General features: G+C 48.3%; 1 protein-coding gene across 2 annotated transcripts in view; it reads left to right on the forward strand.

Moving 5' to 3' along the window:
* The window catches only part of LOC144125121 (uncharacterized), a 393,458-nt gene that overhangs the window by 347,518 nt on the left and 26,826 nt on the right, over positions 1 to 19,114 (forward strand). For both annotated transcript variants that reach the window (XM_077658225.1, XM_077658226.1), the window contains exons 3-4: positions 12,104 to 12,331; positions 15,334 to 15,633. In XM_077658225.1, the coding sequence (XP_077514351.1) occupies positions 12,104 to 12,331; positions 15,334 to 15,633 (528 nt within the window). The remainder of the gene's footprint in view (positions 1 to 12,103; positions 12,332 to 15,333; positions 15,634 to 19,114) is intronic.

A 19,114-nucleotide genomic window follows, 5' to 3' on the forward strand; every position in this document is an offset into this window, starting at 1 on the left:
TAAACCTAGTGTGAGGAGGAGAATGGCGAGAATAAGGGGGAGCGGGGGTGGCGCTATAACGCAGTTTTTTTTTTTTTGTGCACTGCCTCATTCAACGAACGGGCTGTGCTCTGTGGTGTATTCTGCTCTGTATTTGCTGCGCTGATATGGCGACGTCCTCCCTCTCATCTCTGACGTCAGCGTTCATTCACGTGCGCATTGATATCGACGTCGTCACGGTTGCGGCGCCTTCGATGCTGGTTAATTAGCGGCACTTTTTTATTTGGGGGGGGGGGGGGGGGTTGTATCATTCGCGCTGCCGCACATGTCACGTTGTGTGTGCGTGTGTGTATCACGTGTACCTGGCCCTACTAATATCATTAAACGTAACATATTAAAACTTAGAACAGTTCTATACAGAAACTATAATAAAACTTCCTGTACCGGCTTAATAACTGACTTGCCTTTTCCCGCTAAAGCAGACCACGTTCATTCGCCGACGCTACGTCAGCGCAGGAAACGCCACCGGGCATCCATCATCCGCCCAGTTTAAAGTTAACATTTCTTACAACGAATTTCTCTAATCTTATTATCGTCAAGAAAAGCTGTGTTTGTTTTTCTTCGCATGGATTGTGCGCGGAAGAGCCGCTTCCTTCCGCGACTTTCGGTTCCGGAAAAGGCGGGCAGAAAGTTTTTCTTGCCGCGGCCAAACGAGCTGAAAATTGGAGGACAGATTTTGAGAGCGAGAGAGACAGATAGACAGAAAAGGACACAAAGAGTAGGAAATTTTCCCACAAATAAGACGCAAAACGCAAGCTCCCTGGCAATAAACGAGTTACGACGTTACCTCGGCAGTAAAAAAAATAAATAAATAGAAACAAGAACGCCCTTTCCGAGATAGCGGACAGGCAGGGGCGCAGGGACACACATTCGGAGAGCGGTGGTAGCAGCACTTTCCATCCCGGTCTGATTCCTCCCCCCCCCCCCCCCCCCCCCCCCACTTCGGGACGGCGTCGGCGGTATGCCAGAGAGGGCCGAGTGCGCCTACGCCCAGTGTACGCGCTACCCAGTGACGGCCGCTGGACCCCGAAGAAACTGCGCTGTCAGTGAGAGTAGCCGCCAACGGAGCGGACGGGTCACTATTGTGGTTACTTGCCGACATGTTCAGAAAAGACTCGATGTCAAGAGCCGTGGAGAGGACCCTGAAGCGAGTAAAGGCAGCAAAACAAAAGAAAAACTTTTTTTTTCTTGAGGCGGAATCGGGCACAGCTCAGATGACGAGACCAAGCGAGTAGTCGAGACGTGCGCTGAACAATTCTCTCTTCGAGGGACACGCGTGTACAATGCATTCATTCCTGAAATTTTTAATCGTACATATGTGAATAAGACTTGAGTATGTCAGTCACATTATTATTCAGTTTAAAGTAAAAAAAGAATGCGTACCACATTTACACGGTTATAAGTGACGCCTTTTTATACGACTCTAAATTCACTTAAGGTAGTGCGTACCACATTTACTCAGTTAGAAGGAGTACCTAAGTATCAACCACAAATTTTTACAAAATCTAGAATTGATTCGAAGAATGTCGTGAAAAGAACCGACCAAAACAAGGCGACTGAGGCTACAGCCCCCGCTGACAACACCTAGGCAAGAGAGTAGCCACAAACACGCAAAGGCCGTTGTTTCGAACTGTTGTCTACGCCTCCAGGACTGCGCAGCAGTCCCCGGGCTAGGTTCGTGAGAGACCTCGTGAAAAGCGAGGCACGTCCGCTCCTCGCTACCGTTGGGGTGCGGCCGCTGGACGCGGGCCAGGCCACGGTGGCGACGGACGGCGGGCCCTTCCTTCTCGAGTCCAAGCCGCCACCCACCGAGCGCGTGCGCCGGCGGCGTCGGCGACGTCGGTGGCGGCAGCGGCAGCAGCGACGATCGATTTCAGCCCAGTTCCTCCACCGCCGCCCTCGCGTCTTTTTCGCGCTTCTTGGCGGTGCTGGTGCCTGTGCCGTGCCCCCTTTGCTTCCGCCCTCTCTCCCCTCCTCCTTCCTGGCCCTCAGCGCGAAGTCACTGGGTGTTTCCCTCCTCCTCCATCCCCGTACCCTACTCCTCCCCCGTCCTGCTCGGGGCACAGGCACGGAGCGGCACCGCTGCTCGCGCACCTCCCCCCCCCCTCCCCCGTGTCTCTTTCCCTCGCTTCCCGAAGTGTCCTGTCGCCGTCTAGTCTGCGACGGATAAGCGCTCGCCGGTCGCGACCGCCGCCGACGCCGCCACCGGACGTTTCGCGCGCGCGACAGTTATTCAACCTCGAAGATGATCGGATCATTGGCAGGCGGTGCTGGAGAGGCGACTTGGTAGGGAAATGACAGCGTTTAAACGCAGCAGTGGGACGCTGTCGACGCGTGAAAAGTAAAGGCTCTTAACGACACCGAGGATACTGCGCTCCCGCGTCCCATTGATGGCGGCATATCGGACGACTTCTTGGGCTGCACGTCACCGCACACACGCACACGCATGCATGTACTTGTGTGCTATAAAGCGTGCCAATGGACAAAAAAAAAGCCTTAAATTGGTATTGCAAGACACGTATTGCCTATACTAGCTAGTATATGGCGCTTTGGGAAAGTTAGCGGACGTCGTATGTGTCCTCTCCTTCTGCGTTTGGGTTAAATTCCTCTTATGACTTACGAGTAAGTGCAGATATTAAGATATTATTACTGCAGTGGGAACAGCCGTAATAATAAGCTAAGATCTGTTCGCATGAACGTGATGCAATATCGCCCTTAATTTGGCGTCGAGACCGCAGCGTGAAAGAGACGGCGCTGATTGCAATTGAACAATTTCGGCCGACATGGTCTCAAGTGAAATGACAGGGTCGCCGCGTTTACGTGCCAGAAAACTGCTCAGGCTCAATTTTCTTGTTAACTTAAAAGCCTTTTATGTGTAATATTATGTGGTAATATTATTTTTATTTACTTTACCCGTCCACGCTTTTTTATGCTTATGTGGTAAGGCCCGGCAATTCTATTTTTATTTCTTTTCTTGCCTATTCTAGTCTTTATGCGGCAGATAAAGTGACAGTCTGAACTTCTGCCACGAGAAATAATACGGGTGCTGTAACTATTTTTATGTTTATTGCGGTCCTATACATTGTTTTTAACTCAGCTTTTAATCTCGCGGAATATTTGTTTATCTGCTTCATTTTGTTTCTGTGACATAAAAACTCGGCACTACCGAGGACGAATAATGCAATATGGATCCGTAACCGCGACAGGTCTGGCGCCCTTCTGTTAATAATAATAATTGGTTTTGGGGGGAAAGGAAATGGCGCATTATCTGTCTCATATATCGTTGGACACCTTAACCGCGCTGTAGGGGCAATTTTTTCTTTTCGTCTGACAACTGCCTTCGGTTTTGCTAAGCCTTTACTTGATGGACGACCAACGGAGCCGAAGCGCGACGATTCTACGTTCCTGCCTGCCCCACATCCGCCTGAATCTCTGGCTTCACCGCATTAAACGTGTCCTTGCAACAAAGCGTTCCCTCTGTAAGCAAATTTTTAGCGGGCGTTGCAATCATCATATAATCAAAGCGGCTGTTCAATGTGGCTGATCTTCTCGTGTCGCTAAACTCAGCGCATTTTTATGTTAATACTTACCTGTCAAGAAAAGAAATTAAATGTATCTGCTATTGTTGCTCATGACCAAGGACTGTTGTGCAGTCTGGTGTTCATATAACGGCTGTAAACGAGTTTAAGTACCATTCGAACACCACAGGCTTATGAAAGTTTTCGAGGCGATAAACACGTACCAGACCGTCTGAATAAACAACATATTGGTACACCACCACACAAACTTTGTCTTTCTGGCATGAAAAGTATAAGTAAAATTCAAACCTGTTGTCGATAGGTACACGGGCACAAACCGTAAGGTGCCCGCTTAAAATACACAAAACAGGTTAATATAACTGCGAAAGTTCCTTTTCTTAAAATACTGCGTATGATAACGATATGTACAGCTAGAAAGCTACACTGAATGTCTTGTACGTCGCACCCAAGACACGCGGTGCAGATTTTATCAGGCAAGTCTGCAGGGATCAGTGTCCTTTGCGAATATACAGGGCGATTTTTTTTTGCTTTTCAAATTTTTATTTTTAGAACTGCTAGAAGTACGGCGTTGCGATCTGCTGAGCTGGATTGTACAGCAAGACGGACATTGTGTACCTGACATAGATGAATAATTGGACGATTAATAAAATAACTATCTAATAAACTTTGTTATTTTAATTTTCGGAGACAAAATTGCGAAATTGATGGCCGTTAACATCGTAGGTTATCCCTGTTTCTAAATTTTCTTAATCACAATTTGATTCGAAATATCAATCGTCAAAAATACGCACTTGATAACTTGTTGGGTTGGCTTTTCCGCAATACTTAATTTTAAAATGACGTTCCTGCGCGAGTTATTGTCGATGAAATCAAGTTAACTACTTCTACATCATCAGATATACCAACTTCTTCTGTATTTTGTGCATAAGAAGTGCAAGAGGCGCCATTTTATAAATACGAAATGCGAGAAAGCCAACTCGACGAATTTTCACATGCGTATTTTTTACTTTCTATATTTCAGACACAATTGCCGATTATGAAAATTTAAAAACACAGCTCACCTTCGATGTTGACGACTATCAATCTGCCAAAATGACCTTGCTCTTAAACTAAAAACGTTTATAAGTCAATTTTAGCTAATTAATCGTTTAATTATACATGCTTATGAAGAACAGTTTTTGTCAGAAATATGCAGCCCAAGGGGTTTGCTTCCAAGCCATATAGCGGAGCTATTTAGCACAGTTGACAGTCTTAAGCTTGGGGAGGGCTGAGGACTTGAGTTCCTCCCTGATTCGTGAGGTTAAGGTCCCTGAGTGTGCAGGAGAAGCCGCGCTGCAAGGCTCAGAAGCAGACCCCTTGGGCTGTATACTTTTTACAAAGACTGTACATATTTCCCGCCTTTCCGTACAATCGAGCTCAACAGACCGCACCGACGTATCTCTCACAGTTTATAAAATAAAAATCTGCAAAGGTTAAAAAAATTCTCTGTATATTTAACAACAAACACATGCTACGCACAAAACAGATGTCTATAGACGCTTTACAGCGCCGTATCATGGGGGCTGCCATCTTTGGTCACGTGAGCACGCCGCCATTGCACGCCTCCTGACTGCTCCGAGCGCGCCTCGTCGCGACGGCTGCCGCGTCTGATGGTTCGGTTCCAACAGGCTGTGTTTCGGCTGATACGGTTGTAAAATAGTGGGAAGGAGACAGTATGGTTTGGCCAAAGATTCGAAGGACACGTGAGAACTCTAATTTCATCTCTTGTGGCCTTGAAAACGGTGTCCGGTTTCATAGCCAGCCAATGGATGGATTTCCTGATACTTGTCTTTGCGTCCGCAGAAGGCTTTGCTGAATGTTTTTTTATTGTTATTATCTTAAACGGCAAGGTTTAATGCTTCTGCGGCAGCGCAGGTCGTTGTAGTATTCTGTGCATGCACGCAGACACCGCTCTAAAACGCTCGCATGCACATCGTACGCATTTGTTTGCAACCTGTTAACGGTGCTTAGGAAACCGAAAATATTTTCTATTGGTTTGTTAAGCACACAAAGGTGACAAAAATAAATAGACACACAAATGTTAACTACCATGTATAGCAGTACCATTCATCAAGCAGCCTTCACAATCTGGCGCGCAATCGTTTCGAAGGATTCCGCGATATAATTGTTATAACGCGCACAGCAACGCATTCACACTACACGAAGTTCATAATTATGTCAGTCTCACATATGAAATTGCGGTACGCTCCACTCTCGATATGCGGACATGAAAATGCTCGAGGTCTCGTTGGTGGTAAGTAATCAGCTTCTCTCTGAGCGCTGGCCTGCGGGGTAACTTTTAGTGGCTGTCTCGCATGGACCGCGAGGAAGTGGCAATCATCCAGCCCAGCAGCCGTAACGCAAATGCTGTATTCCGAATCTGGTCCACGAAAAGCGCTCTACTTGGAGCGAAGTTCAAGAGTAGCACCAAGACGGCATACAATACACGGACGGTAAGCGTTGTCCGTTCGTACGGCTGTGCAGCGCACGATCTACAGTAGCGGCATGTAGGAGCATAAGTCGTCCTTCTTTTCCGTACCTGATCTGGCCTCCGGCGCTGCTGTTACTACAATTGCCGAACACCTTAACTTACGAGCAATGGGGCCTCACTACACACGTAGGCGCAACTGCACAGCAACTGAAAGCACGAAGTGACGGTTTCGGTGGCGGAACACTTTGATCATGAAGCAATGTTGCGCACTTACCCTCGCAGATTTTCCAAGATCGTAACCTTTCTTTCGATATTGGCCATCTAGCACTGGCGGACGTGTTTGTCGCGTTCGCCCGTTCGGAAATGATGCATGGCAAACGGGCGCGAACAGGGGCAGTACTTCCTTGTGCAGTTCGGTTCCGTGAGGCTCGCAAACGATCACATCCTGCACCTTTAACTCTCTGTCGCAATTCTTGCAATCCACAATAAAGCACGTATTTCCTCTGCCTTTCCCCATCTTCGCAGAAAGAACACTTCGGCAGCCACCCGCGATATTTCTATTACTGCATCGAGGCGTACACTCCGGCGACTTACGAGGTGCGTAATGGCGCCGTGTTCCGAGCGCGTCTGTGGCGCCATCTGGTCTCAAACGGAAGAACGGCGCGCTGTAAACGGTCTATATAGGTATCGGACACCGTTAACAAGATTCTCTAACGGAACCGGTAACGCGGAAAGAAGGAATACATAGCGGTGTACGACGCACAAGGCCCAGGACCTGCATCGCCGAACGATTCGAACAGCGGCAACACAGTGAAAGGCAGCTTGTAACACAGCTTGTCACAAAACGCAATACTCGGAGTTCTGCCATTACGAAAAAAAAGGACAAATTATGGCTAAATGAAAATACGCACCAGCTGCGGACAGCAAACCTGATGCCCCGTTTGCTCAAAGATTATCTCGTTTTGCGCTGCAACCTGCTGGCTGTTATTTTGCACGTCACCAAAGTGTAAGTAGCGTAGTGTAACTAAAGTGTAGTGTAATAAACTTTCAACTTTCATCGTGCATACATAAAAAAGCTGTGCTGCAGTTTCATAACAGGCAGTATCTAAGCGTACATAGGCGATAAAAATTACATCTCATTCCGTAGAAAGAAGAGAAAGGAATTATGGTGTGATTCTAAATTTCGGCGGAAAACAGAGTGGGTACCACTTCGTCCATGGCGTGCTCAACACCGTGGTCTTCCTCCTTCCTCCGATGTGCGCTAGCCGCATGGAGTGCTAGCATTTATCGTTCTTCTGAGCGCGTTAAGGCTGTTGCTGAAAGGCTTGGAGTTGAATCCCTAGTGCGCTCATCCTTTATGTGTAGCGTCCGTTTACTGCCCCGAACAGGAGTGAACGATGTCCTGTGTTTCATTATTGTTAACTGATGACGATTCGTGTGTTTCGATGAGAATGTTCAAGACTTACGAGAACCTGCGCGGCAAAATCTTGGCTGTCTTCGCAAGTTAGTGTTTCACGCCGATGGCAACTACATAGCTACTTCTCACGATGCCTCAAGCCATCAAAAGGCGATAAAGGCGCTTTTCAGGTGGGAGCTTAACAGTGTCCTTTGTATTCGCGGCCGTTTCAATCATGATTCGGCAACACGGTTTAAGCGTAAAGGTTCAGCTTGGGTGTTTTTGTGGAAACTAATCAGACCACCACACTGCCGCTGACTTTCGTTCGTGAGCGAGGATCAAGCAAATGCTAAAATCGGCGTCTCGTGAAGTGTATCCGATTTATTTATTAACATCGCAATGTCATGCGACAAACTGAGTACTAGCAACATGACAACTAAAGGTTATTCGCGGAACTAATCTCCTTTCTGACGTTCACTGTTTTATTCGTGTGTTTACTTACAGTAATACACTTAACAGAATACACAAGGACACCTAATTACCTTATGTGTTGGCCATGCGACCACATGAAAAACTGTTGATGCCTTTACCGGAAGGAGCGTCACTTCCGGTCTGGCAACATCACTTCCCTCCAGCCAATGGGAATTATCCGCTCTGGTGACGCCACTTCCTTACAGCCAATGGGCGAATTTAATGACCGACGACTCATTTTTTTTCCTACGAGGATTTTAATGCTGCCGCGTTAATAATACATTTTACATTGCATATATCAACATCATAAACCCACGAAGGTAGGTTCACGGGTGTATACAATCGCGCACGTTTTTAACGCCGCTAAAGCAGAACCTTATAAGGCTAGCAGAATAACAACCATGTTATCAAAGTTAACCTTTGTGGTGGGACTTAAAAGGGCGTAAAGAAAAAAACATGTGCTTCAGCAGACATAAAGTCAGTGAAGTTTATCATTAGAGGGATCCATATTGTTTCTGATATCAAGCCGTGGGCTATTTGTAATTAAGGGCTCCCGAGAAGAGCTCGATGCTGGGAGAAGGAAGAGGGGCTCGAGATCAATGAGCGCCGCCACTGCTAATTAGTGTTGCTCGGCTGCTGGCATCGAGCTCTTACCGAACAACCTTATTTTGTAAATTGTTTTCCGCCGTGCTGGTGGGGCGTCTTAAGATTTCTGGTGCTCTTTTCAACGCTCGCTCTCAAGAAGCGACAGAGCGAGCTTTGATTTCAAAATCCGAGCGAGAACTGCGGTACCTTGCAACCTGCTCGCACTTAGTTATCATTCCATGGGAGATGTTTTCTCCTCGGTAAAAAAAAAAACGCCCTCATCTAAACGTAGAGAAAGTCTGCTCTTTGAAAACCAATGATTAGAGTGAGCATTGGCGTGCTCGGGATGATGAGCTGGTTGGTTTTGTTTGCGCTTCTTCTCAGCTACGCTGAAAATGAAGCGATGTTTGAGACAGAGAAGATACGTCGTGATGACACACCGCAATTATTATTTTTTGTTTCTGCTACAACATGAAACGTTTGTTTCGAATGCGTGAGAGAGAAAAAGTACCTTTCTGGGGCTTGTTTACTTCACAATCTGTTCAACGACTTTTTTTTTAGGAAATAAGCATAAAACGACTGCCGTTTTTTCGGACAACATACTCATTCACAGATGAGACAAGCCCGCATCACGATGACAGCAATATTCGCTGAAACTAGTACAGCTCGTAACTAATGGAAAGAACGGGTTCATTAACGTCACAATACTGGAATGGCCACTGCTAAGCGATGTTCTGAAAAGGCAAGTAGACCACCGAAACACTTTTTTTGTGGCATCAGGTGAAAGAAAGCTTTCATTACTAAAATCTGGTGACGCCTGTTTACATTGTAGCAACACACACAAAGCAATTTGTACTGGATGAACGAGAAGGCCCATGCACAGATGCAACAAGCTCCTTCCATTATAATAATAACGGACACGCGCGCTGATGAAGCCAGTATGAGCTCAGTAATTTTTTTTTTTGTAGGCTTCGCGCCCTTGACCCAGGCTCGACGAATACAACCACTTATAATGAGCCTCTGATGAAAAGCTTGCTGTTGGGCGTATTGCTGCTTCCTACAGAATATATTTTTACTGTGATTTAGGAAGATTACGCGGAGAAGAACGATCAAAAAAGAGTCGTGTTAGGTTCGTTCAAAGCCGAAAGAACGTAATGAGTGTGCTTGTCCTACTAAGTGACAACAATGTCTTGAAGACTAGGACGTCGAGATTAATACCAGATTAAGTCATGAAAGCCTATCCAGTGGTCCTTTCAAAGAGTGATTTTAATCGACAAGCTTGATCACATTTAGATATTGGCATCGCTTAAAAATGGCAGTACATAGTTACTATTACTTCAATATATAACGAAGCGTTTAGAGAAGGACAATACAATAGCTAGGTCCAATCCCGTGCTACAAAATACAGTGGCGTGAACCCCATATAAACTAAGAGGACCGTCAACAAAATACATTTTTGCACTGCATAAACATAAAACCGCCATAAGATAGCGATATGCTTAGAATTCACGCTAATACTGTACGTGACGCACAGAACTGCACTTAAAAATCAACGTGGGCATTGTTATTCGATAAATAGCGCTTTCGTGAACTGGGAAGCGAATAGCGTCTTGCATGGCTAAAAAAGAAAACAGAAAGAAATGAACTACTTTGCATCTATTCAAGAATGAAGCAGAAAGAGAAAGCGGCACTGTCCCACTAGAGCTGTAGTAGCAGCGTGCTTATTGCATGCGTCCTCATGCCAAGAGATAGTTGCTTCCGAGCTGTGACAAAGCATTTATTCAGTCATGCACATAGATGTTAAGGCTATTTTAGCTGACTGGAACTGGACTGGCAGTCGCTAGCGGCTGCCTAATTTGGATGCACGTATTAACTTTTTATTCACTGCCGTGACAGTTTAATCAGTGAGCCTAGACAATCAGCACGTACTGAAAGTCAGCAAATTCCTCTCATTTAATCCCTTAAAAACGCGTTTAGTCAGTCACTCAGCTGTGACAGTCACTGGATAATCATCAGTCACGCGAGACAACCATTCGTAAGGCTCTGTCAGCCATTGAGAAAAAATCAACGAGTGTGTTAATCAATCTAACCAGACTACTAAATCGCTCTTTGTCCGTCCTACCACTCGGACAAGCCACTCAGTCACGCATCTTACAAGTCATATCAGGTTAGAGTTACAGTAGATGCAGGTATTCCACCACACCAGTGGGCCTATCACTCTCCCCGATCGGTCAGTTACTCAGTTATGTCATTCACTGTTGCGCCCATTACCCTGAGCTGACAACACACTTTAATTAGTCATTCTGTCGGCATAGCATACAGTCAATCATTACAGTTGGTAATATACTCCGTTCGGTCAATCTGTCTAGTCAGCCCTGTTAAACCGCCAGTGCATGAGTCCACCATTCGAGTCGACAAGCGATTAAGTCAGTACTGCCAGTCAGGTGAATTCGTTATCAGTCATTACCCAGTACATCCAGTCCAGCAGGTGTTCGGTGTTCTGTATACACCAGCAGTGGCCAGGCAAGCATATGCAAAGGGTCATAAAAAAATTCAGGGGCACTTTGTTCGCCTAAAGTGCAGTGAGGCGAAAGCCTTTAGCGTGTTGTTGCGGCTTGTGTTACTGATATGCAGTTAAGACCTTAATTAAGTACTTGCGTTTGTACGCATTCTGAGACTCCATTGAAGCGAGCGCTAGGAGGGAGATTGTGCGGCACCCGACTCGGTCGAGAGCTGCGAGGCGTTCGCACGGGCGCAGCGCGCATGCAGGTGGCGTCACCTCGCGCATGAGCAGTGAACTACTAATGGGGCAACATGGCCTCCGCGGCGCGTGGAGGATTCGCTGGGACGATCTCGACGAGCCGAGCTGGGGGGGGGGGGGGGGGTCGCTTTTCCACAGCTGGCATGACGTCACGTACAGCGAGCGCCCCTCGCGGCAGCGGCGCTCAGCTGCAGCATGGAGGATTCGCTGGGACGATCGCGACGAGCCGAGTTGGGGTCCCGCTTTTCCACAGCTGGTATGACGTCACACATACGTCACGCTAAAGGTCAATGGTGGATTCTCCGGGACGACGGCCAAGAGCGGAAACCTCGAGCAGTATTGCTTTCGCAATAAAAATCTTTTAGTGAACAGCCACTATCTTAAGGAGGGGGGGGGGGGGCGTGGCAATCTTTTTTCATTTCTTGCAACAAAGCTGGTACTAGCAGTGAATCACGCTCTTGCAGCGATTGCTCATTGTGCCTCTGCACTGCGATGCGCCACTGGTGAAGCAAGGACCTCTTCTAGAATGTGACCGAAGCCGTATTTAGAGGTAGATATGGGTGGGGGTAAAGATACCAGAAAGTCGCGAGCAGCACTTGGATCTGTGAGGAGCCGCAGTTTGGGCACCCCTGGCATATACCATCAGCTCTGTCTGGTCTGTCACCGCTGTCCGGCCTGTCTGGTCTGTATGGTCTGTCTGGTCTGTCAGCTCTGGCTGTCGGACAGACAGTGCGCACACAGAGACCTGGAGCACTAAAGGAAGGGAATCTTGTACTTGACTTTACATCCCAAATCCGCTCTGCCTAGGTACCTGACGATCTCTTTTCTTCCTGGACGCGCAGGAGCTCGGAGGCCCTGGACGCGGAGCCCCCTCCGCCGAGTGCGCCGGCGGCCAACAAGGGCGTGGCGGCCGCTGGTCTGCGAATGGCTAACGGGCGGGTGGCCAGTGGGACCCCTGACGCCTGCCCGGACGCGCACCAGAGCGTCAAGATCTGCATCGATGCCAGCGAGCCCGGCACCGCCACGCCCAAGAACCAGGACGCCGTACAGTTCTTCCCGACGCCCTCCGGGTGAGCCAGGGGGAGGCTGTAGCTTCCTATAGCACTGCATAGGGGTCCTCCTGTCATCCCCCTTGGAATGCGCTTGAGATGAAGTTTGCGTTATGAGAATAAATATGCTGAGTGCAAAGACAACAAAAAGGCACAAAAAGGAAGACAACCCCAAGAGCTGACTTCGAGGAACTAAACCCAGCTGAATTAGAGCTTGCGGTTGCCGCCTTGCGTTCTTCCTCATTATTCTTGAGCTAAGCATCTCAATAAAGATATTCCTACGTCCATACTGCATAGAGTTTCTTAATATAACCAGGGAAAAGGCTGGAATCGCTACACTTCATCCACCATGGAGTGGCGCAGGAATGCCGGGAAGACGAGGTTTTTTTACTTGGCTTGGCTACTGTTGGGCACAAAACTTGGATTCAGCCGTAAAAATACGACTCTTCTCGAGAGAGAAAGAGAGAGAGAAACTTTATTTGGGTGCTTTCAAGGGCTTGGCGTCTCGAGGCCTCCGTCGTCTTCACTGCGCTGGCGACTTGAGGCCTCTTCTTAAGCGAGGTTGGGCCCCTATTCCCGTGCTCCACTGAGCCTAGCTACCTCACTCTTCTCGAAGCAAACCTCGAAGAAATGCTGTGAAAGTTTCTACACAAGTTGTACTTGCGTAAAATCATGATAGACGTGAAAAACGCTGTATTGAAGAAACTTAATCTGGCCACAGAGGAGAACATCGCGTCGCAGCTAAAAATTTCTAGGTGCAATCCACGCTTTCGGCCCAACACTAGCCCAGCCAAATACGAAACCGCGTCTTTCGGCATTCCCGCGGGGAATGAAGGGCTCTTTGAGGAACTCGCATAGACGGTAGCGCCAGCTTTCTCTCTTGGTAATATTTAGAATCTCTGTGTCATACTGGACAGTACGCTCGTCCGCAGGGTAGTATCTATAAGAAAGGTGGAATAGAAAAGATAACAGCCAGAAAATATCTTCATACTTGGGGTATCTACAGTTCATTCGCTTCTTCGTCGGAGCCCCCTACATGTTAGCCTCTATTTTTTTTTTTGTCTGCTGCCGTCGCATATGCCTCCAATGCGTCCACAGCTACGCAGTTGGGAGGAATTTGCAGGAAAGGTTTTGGACGGGGCTCGCGTGGCTGCAAGTCATCACAGCTGGCCTTCGGGAGGCATCGGTGCACTCACGGGCGCGCACATGCACACAGACACACACCGGAGACTTTCAACGACCGCTTTCTTGCATGCGCGCATGGTCGAACCAAATGATCTGAGGAGGGCCGTTGGCGACCGCTTCGCCCAAGTGTTCGCCTCTCTTCTTTCGCGTGTGTGACTTCCGTAGCACTGCTGCGGAACCGGGCGACGCAGGACAGAATATAGTCGTGCTATTTGCGGACCCACCGAGAGTCGATCGTAGGACAGCGCGCGTCCGGCCAACGGCCACGAAGAGCGCGTGTGTGTAGAAAGGAACGATCGCGCAGCTGTGAAGCGGTACAGCAGCAGTGTTCAGACCTACTGGATCATAAACATCATCATCATCATCATCGTATTCACCGCATCATCATCATCAGTTCAACTACGCTCACTGCAAGACAAAGTTTTCTCCCACTGATTTCTTATTGACACTGTCCTACAATTACAAAAAAATTACTCTGCACTTTCTTTTAAAAAGCCGCAGTGATCTTCGCATACGCAAGAAAGCGGTCCTTGAAACCCTCCAGTGTGTGTCTTTCGACGAAATGCACTCATAGTAGTCTCATGCATCATGTATTCACGCCAGCACGACCACACGCACACACACATGCAGAAAATTCAGATTTATCTGTTAGGTTTCAAAATATTTTATGAAAAAGATGTCATCGCCATGCAGATAGCGCCCGTGCCACCACTGCCACCCACAATTCTCAAGCCTCTAAAGAAGAAAGCTCGGCTAGGTGCTGTTTCGAATAAGTAACGTGAAGAGACATATACACAGAAAGAAGCAACGTACACACAGCGAGCACCCTGAGGTTTTCCCTCCCTTGTTCACTTTGTGATTATCAAGACACATCCGACCAACCTGTCTCTACCACACACACAGAAGAGGAAACTATACGTCCATGTCGCTCTGTGTGAATGCTTGTTCACGCTAGCTATTATGTCTTCACAAGCCTCACGATCGTGCGAACTCACACTACACCGTTGAACAGTGCCCGTTGTCGTGCCTATGATTTAAGGACACCAAGGTCGAAAAGGCTTGCAGACACCCGCGTGTGACGAGTAAAAAATATACGAAACATGTGGGCCACCTAACCAATAGGTAGGCAAATATAAAGCAGCCTAGTCTCTCACGTACTCGATCACAGTGACTTGTCTCAAAAATTTAAACGAATCAGTCAGCCAGTCCAGTCAATTAACCATGTCAATAACTACAGTAACAGTGAGTTTTTACCTACATAACTGAGATTCGAGTCCTTATCATTTTCTTTCTTTAGCCATTCTTTTTTAAAAGCCACGAAGTTATCTACTTCTTCGCTGTCCTGCCGTCATGCAGCTGCTTGTTTGTCTTGTATCGTTCGACGCACGCACGTGTGTCACATTCCAGCTCTGTCGTAACGCCAGAGGACACAAGGTGACTTCTGTAAGAACAGACTCTCGATTTAAACGGCACGTGATTGACATTAAAAGCTGAGCACAACCACTCCGAGATAACCGCAGAAGCAAGCGCAGGCAAGGACTGTGCTTGTCCCGCCTTGCTTCCGCACTCTATACAGAAAGGAGTAAAAAGGGAATAAGCTGTCCTGTACACTCTAAACAGGAAGACGTAAAAAGGGGGCAAACTGTCCTTTACCACACACCCTTTTACGAAAGGGTGTGCGCTAGGGGACAGCTTACTCCATTATTACTCCCATATGGGTGTATTCGTGCTAGCGTGCACTCTTTATTCTTGAACTGGTTCCTCAAAGCTTCCGCCGAAGGTCCGTGTAGGACCTGGGGCTGTGTGCATACCTAACCAACCCTTGATGGCTGTCGCAGCGACCAGGTCCGCGCGGCGTCCGACGGCAGCGCGACGGCCAACGCGGCGGGCCGCGCCGTGAAGGAGGGCGACGACGTGTCCCTTTACGGCACCCCCAAGGAAGAGCTGGGGCCCGGCGGCGGAGGAGGCCTGTCCGAGGCCAAGGCGTCCTTTATGCGCAACCAGCTGGAGGCCCTGTTCCAGCCGTCCGACAACAAGCTGGCCATGAAGCTGTTTGGATCCAAGAAGGCGCTCATGAAGGAGCGCATCCGGCAGAAGGCCGCCGGACACTGGATCATCCACCCGTGCAGTAATTTCAGGTACACTCCGCCTCGTCGGCACGCCCGCGTCTCGGACCGAAATCGCACCTCGCTGCTCTTTTCTGGCTGACTGCTAACGAGCGTTTGGTGCTAGCTGTGAACCTCAGAGACTCTGACGTGAAACTGCTGGTTCATCCTTGGCTCACATCACGACAGCCATATGGTCTTGTCCTTTAGGCCTCAAGAAGTAAAATTCAGTATCGTAAAAAAAAAAACTAACACCATAACGACATAACGCGACGCTGTCACCAAAATCAGCGGCATTTTTAGTAAGCGTCTGCTTTATTCCAAATTTTGTTATTTAGCAAAACGAAGAAACGCAGACGGTCAAATAAAAACCTGCAGCCCCGTTTCGTGCATGATCAAATTGAGATGCCTGCAATTCCTGGATAACTCACAGTGAGACAACTGTTAATTCGCAAGTCCACGCCTGAGGTACACGCCTTTCAAAGTCAAACTGCCTTCACGGCGTCAAGGCTTCCTTCTGGTAACGCCACGGCAGCCCGCGTACACACTAGCTATAGGCACGCAGACGCTAGATGCTCGCTAGCTCCTAACCAGGACCGGCCGTCCGGCTGGCGACCCAGCGCCTCTTACAGCTTGCTCGTTTAAAGAATTTGCTCGCTCAATTACGAAGCCCATGTCCATTCCGAGGAGCCGAAAATTTGCCCCGTTAGCTCAAGTGCGCGTCTTTAAAGCCGCCAGGAGGAGCCGCAATCACCATTCCCGTCGTCTGTCTCTAAATCAGCCCCGGGGCACGCTCCCCACTCGTGCAGGCAAGAGATGTAGGCGCTCTCCGCTTCGAGCCATAAAACGAAACAAAGGAGACAAAAACGGCGCTCTTCACTCTCCGTTCTAACAAATCTCTCGGGAGGTTGCACAGCCTCGTCTAAATTGGCGCGGTGCACACTACGTGTTCCTAGACAGCCCAGAGGACCCCGTTCTTCTCCCTTCGCCTGTTTATCCTCCTCCTCCTCCTCTTCTTTCTCGCACGAGATGGTGTTATGCAAATATCCAGCTCCTCGCTACTCCTACTGTGCGTGCACCGAGAAATAAATAGGACGCAATAACACTGCTGCAGCAGCGGCGACGACGGCGGCGAACAGCTGGTTTCTCAGAGCCGTTCTCAAAGCAGTGCAGAATGCGACGAGCCGCTTCGGCCGCCAGAAGGGGAAATGGGGGGGTGATATGCGCTCACTCTATGGGCGCGTAATGGATTCGCGATTGGGCTTTAATGACGTCGCCGACCGCCCGCTGGGGAGGGGGGGTCCGGTACAGAATGAGGAGGAAGTTGAGCAGGAGAAAGAGGGCGAGGGAGGGCGCACGAGGTCCGCCCTTCTCTGAAACTCGGCGAAAGTGCGACGAGCGATTAGACTGGACCCCGCAAAAATAGAAGAGCGCGCTGATGCCCAAAGGGCCAACATACGTCGCGACCAGTATCCCCCCCCCCCCCCCCCCTTCATAGCAACAACCACCGATTAGACCGGACCCCGGAAAAATAGAAGGGCGCGCTGTAACGGGAGAGGACGTAGAATGGCTCAGAGGAAGGATGTGACGGGATTAGGCTGAGCTGGCTTCAGGAGATGATGAAAAACTTTATTATTGGCGCAGGTAAGCGGCACGACAAAATATAGTACGAATATAGTGCAACGGAAACGCCGTTATACGTGTTGCGCAACGCTTTTTGATAAAAAAAAACAACAAAACAAGCGAACTCGCTCTGCGGGTTCAACACAGTAAATATAGCCGTCACCCTGGCGCTGACAGCTACGTTGAGGGGGATGGAAGTAAAGCCTAGGTTTGAAGCTGTTCCCAGCCAAAATATGCAAGGGCAGAACACGTGTGAAGCAAGCACGAGAAGCGGTGCACGCTGTTAATTAAGAACGAGGGGCGCATTAATCGAGAATTTTGAAGACCTTCGCGCAGTGTGCGATAACAACCCCACGGACGGGACGATTAAAAATTATCTGGTTAGGCGTTGCAAAAAGGTACGATAGAAAAAGCTCGCGAAGCAACAATATTAATTCGGGAAAGCGATTAATGTTCTCGGTCCATTAAAAAATGATACGTCATAGCGCAGCAAGCATCAAACAATGTTTCCAAGCTTGACTATTAATAGTATTTAGGGGGGAAAATATCGAGAGATGTCGATGTTGCGGCACTTCTATAATGGTTAAAGCATTGCAGACACCGCCAGTAAGATAAGGGCGCACACAAAGACAGTGGCCGTTTTTAGCACCAGTGAGGCGTCAACAAGTGGGGAGAGCAGATACACGCTACAACGGGCTTGTCAGAATATGGCGACACATAACCAGCTTTTGCTGCACTGCTCAACAGCATTTTCATGTTTATTGAATAAAAACAGTCTCGCAGCACCAGCGAGTGTGCACTGATAGAAGAGCTAATCCGCACAGTAAATAATTCGGATCGAGCCGCGCAAACACATCAACATTAACTGCGCAAATATATAGCATTGTTTTATTTTTTTTTCTTGCACACATCTTCTGGAGATCAATGGCATAGCGTTTGAGTGACGTTACACAAGGAAGGAAAGCGCCTATGCTGCGTTCTCCAGTGGTCTGAGAGCGACCCTACATGCGATAAACAATATTTGAAATAGAGACAACCGTTGCTTCGCTGCCGTCTAGATGGAAACCCGGAGGTCAGCTTTCGCTGGTCGAACGGGCCAAGCTGCCGCAGCCGCCGTAGTAGCCTGGACTATGGGACATCACCTATGAAGGGTCTCAACGCTTTCAAAGAGCAATCAATGAATCTTTTATCTCTCTCCTTTGATTTAGCTTAAAATTTGTTTTAAATGTCCAGAGATCGCTCCTCGCTACTTTATAAACCACCAAGAGAAACGAAAAGCTATCTTTTTTTGCGCGAAATGTAAACAAAAATAAAATGAAGGCTCGTCCGCGCGAGGAGGGAACCATGACTGCGTTCTCTAGCCTGTCATTGTCATTACCATCAACGGTTCTCCAACATCACCGCCAGCAAAGAAACAGTGTGGGTATTTGAATTTGTGCGCTTACTATAAATCAACAGATACCATTTGTGCATTTTTCTCGATGTAGTAACAGATCCAACCGAATTTGTAGATGAGCATGGGGGCACGTTAATATGCTCTCTCGAATTTACCTGAAATACCGCCTTCCAAACTACATACGCGCCAGCTTGTGATTACTGTTGATGCAGCTTGAGTGCGGAAGTGAGTCGAAAGGAGAAAATAGCCCTTTTTCTGTCCAATTTTACTAACGAACATAACTCGCCAGCCTGCGCGCCTCGTTCCTCCTTCGGTTTTTTTTTTTTTTTCCTTTTCTCGCGGTCTTTGACGCCTAGTATTCCACGGTCCGCGCAGATCAAACACACAGGCACACAAACACTTTCAAAGCCACAGCGGGCCAAGCCGAGCCAACCCAAGCCAAGTCGATAACCGACGTCGCGAACTGCAGTGCTCTTGACAGGGGCATAATCGACC

Source organism: Amblyomma americanum, chromosome 3 (assembly GCF_052857255.1).
Source record: "Amblyomma americanum isolate KBUSLIRL-KWMA chromosome 3, ASM5285725v1, whole genome shotgun sequence".
Classification (NCBI taxonomy): Eukaryota; Metazoa; Arthropoda; class Arachnida; order Ixodida; family Ixodidae; genus Amblyomma; species Amblyomma americanum.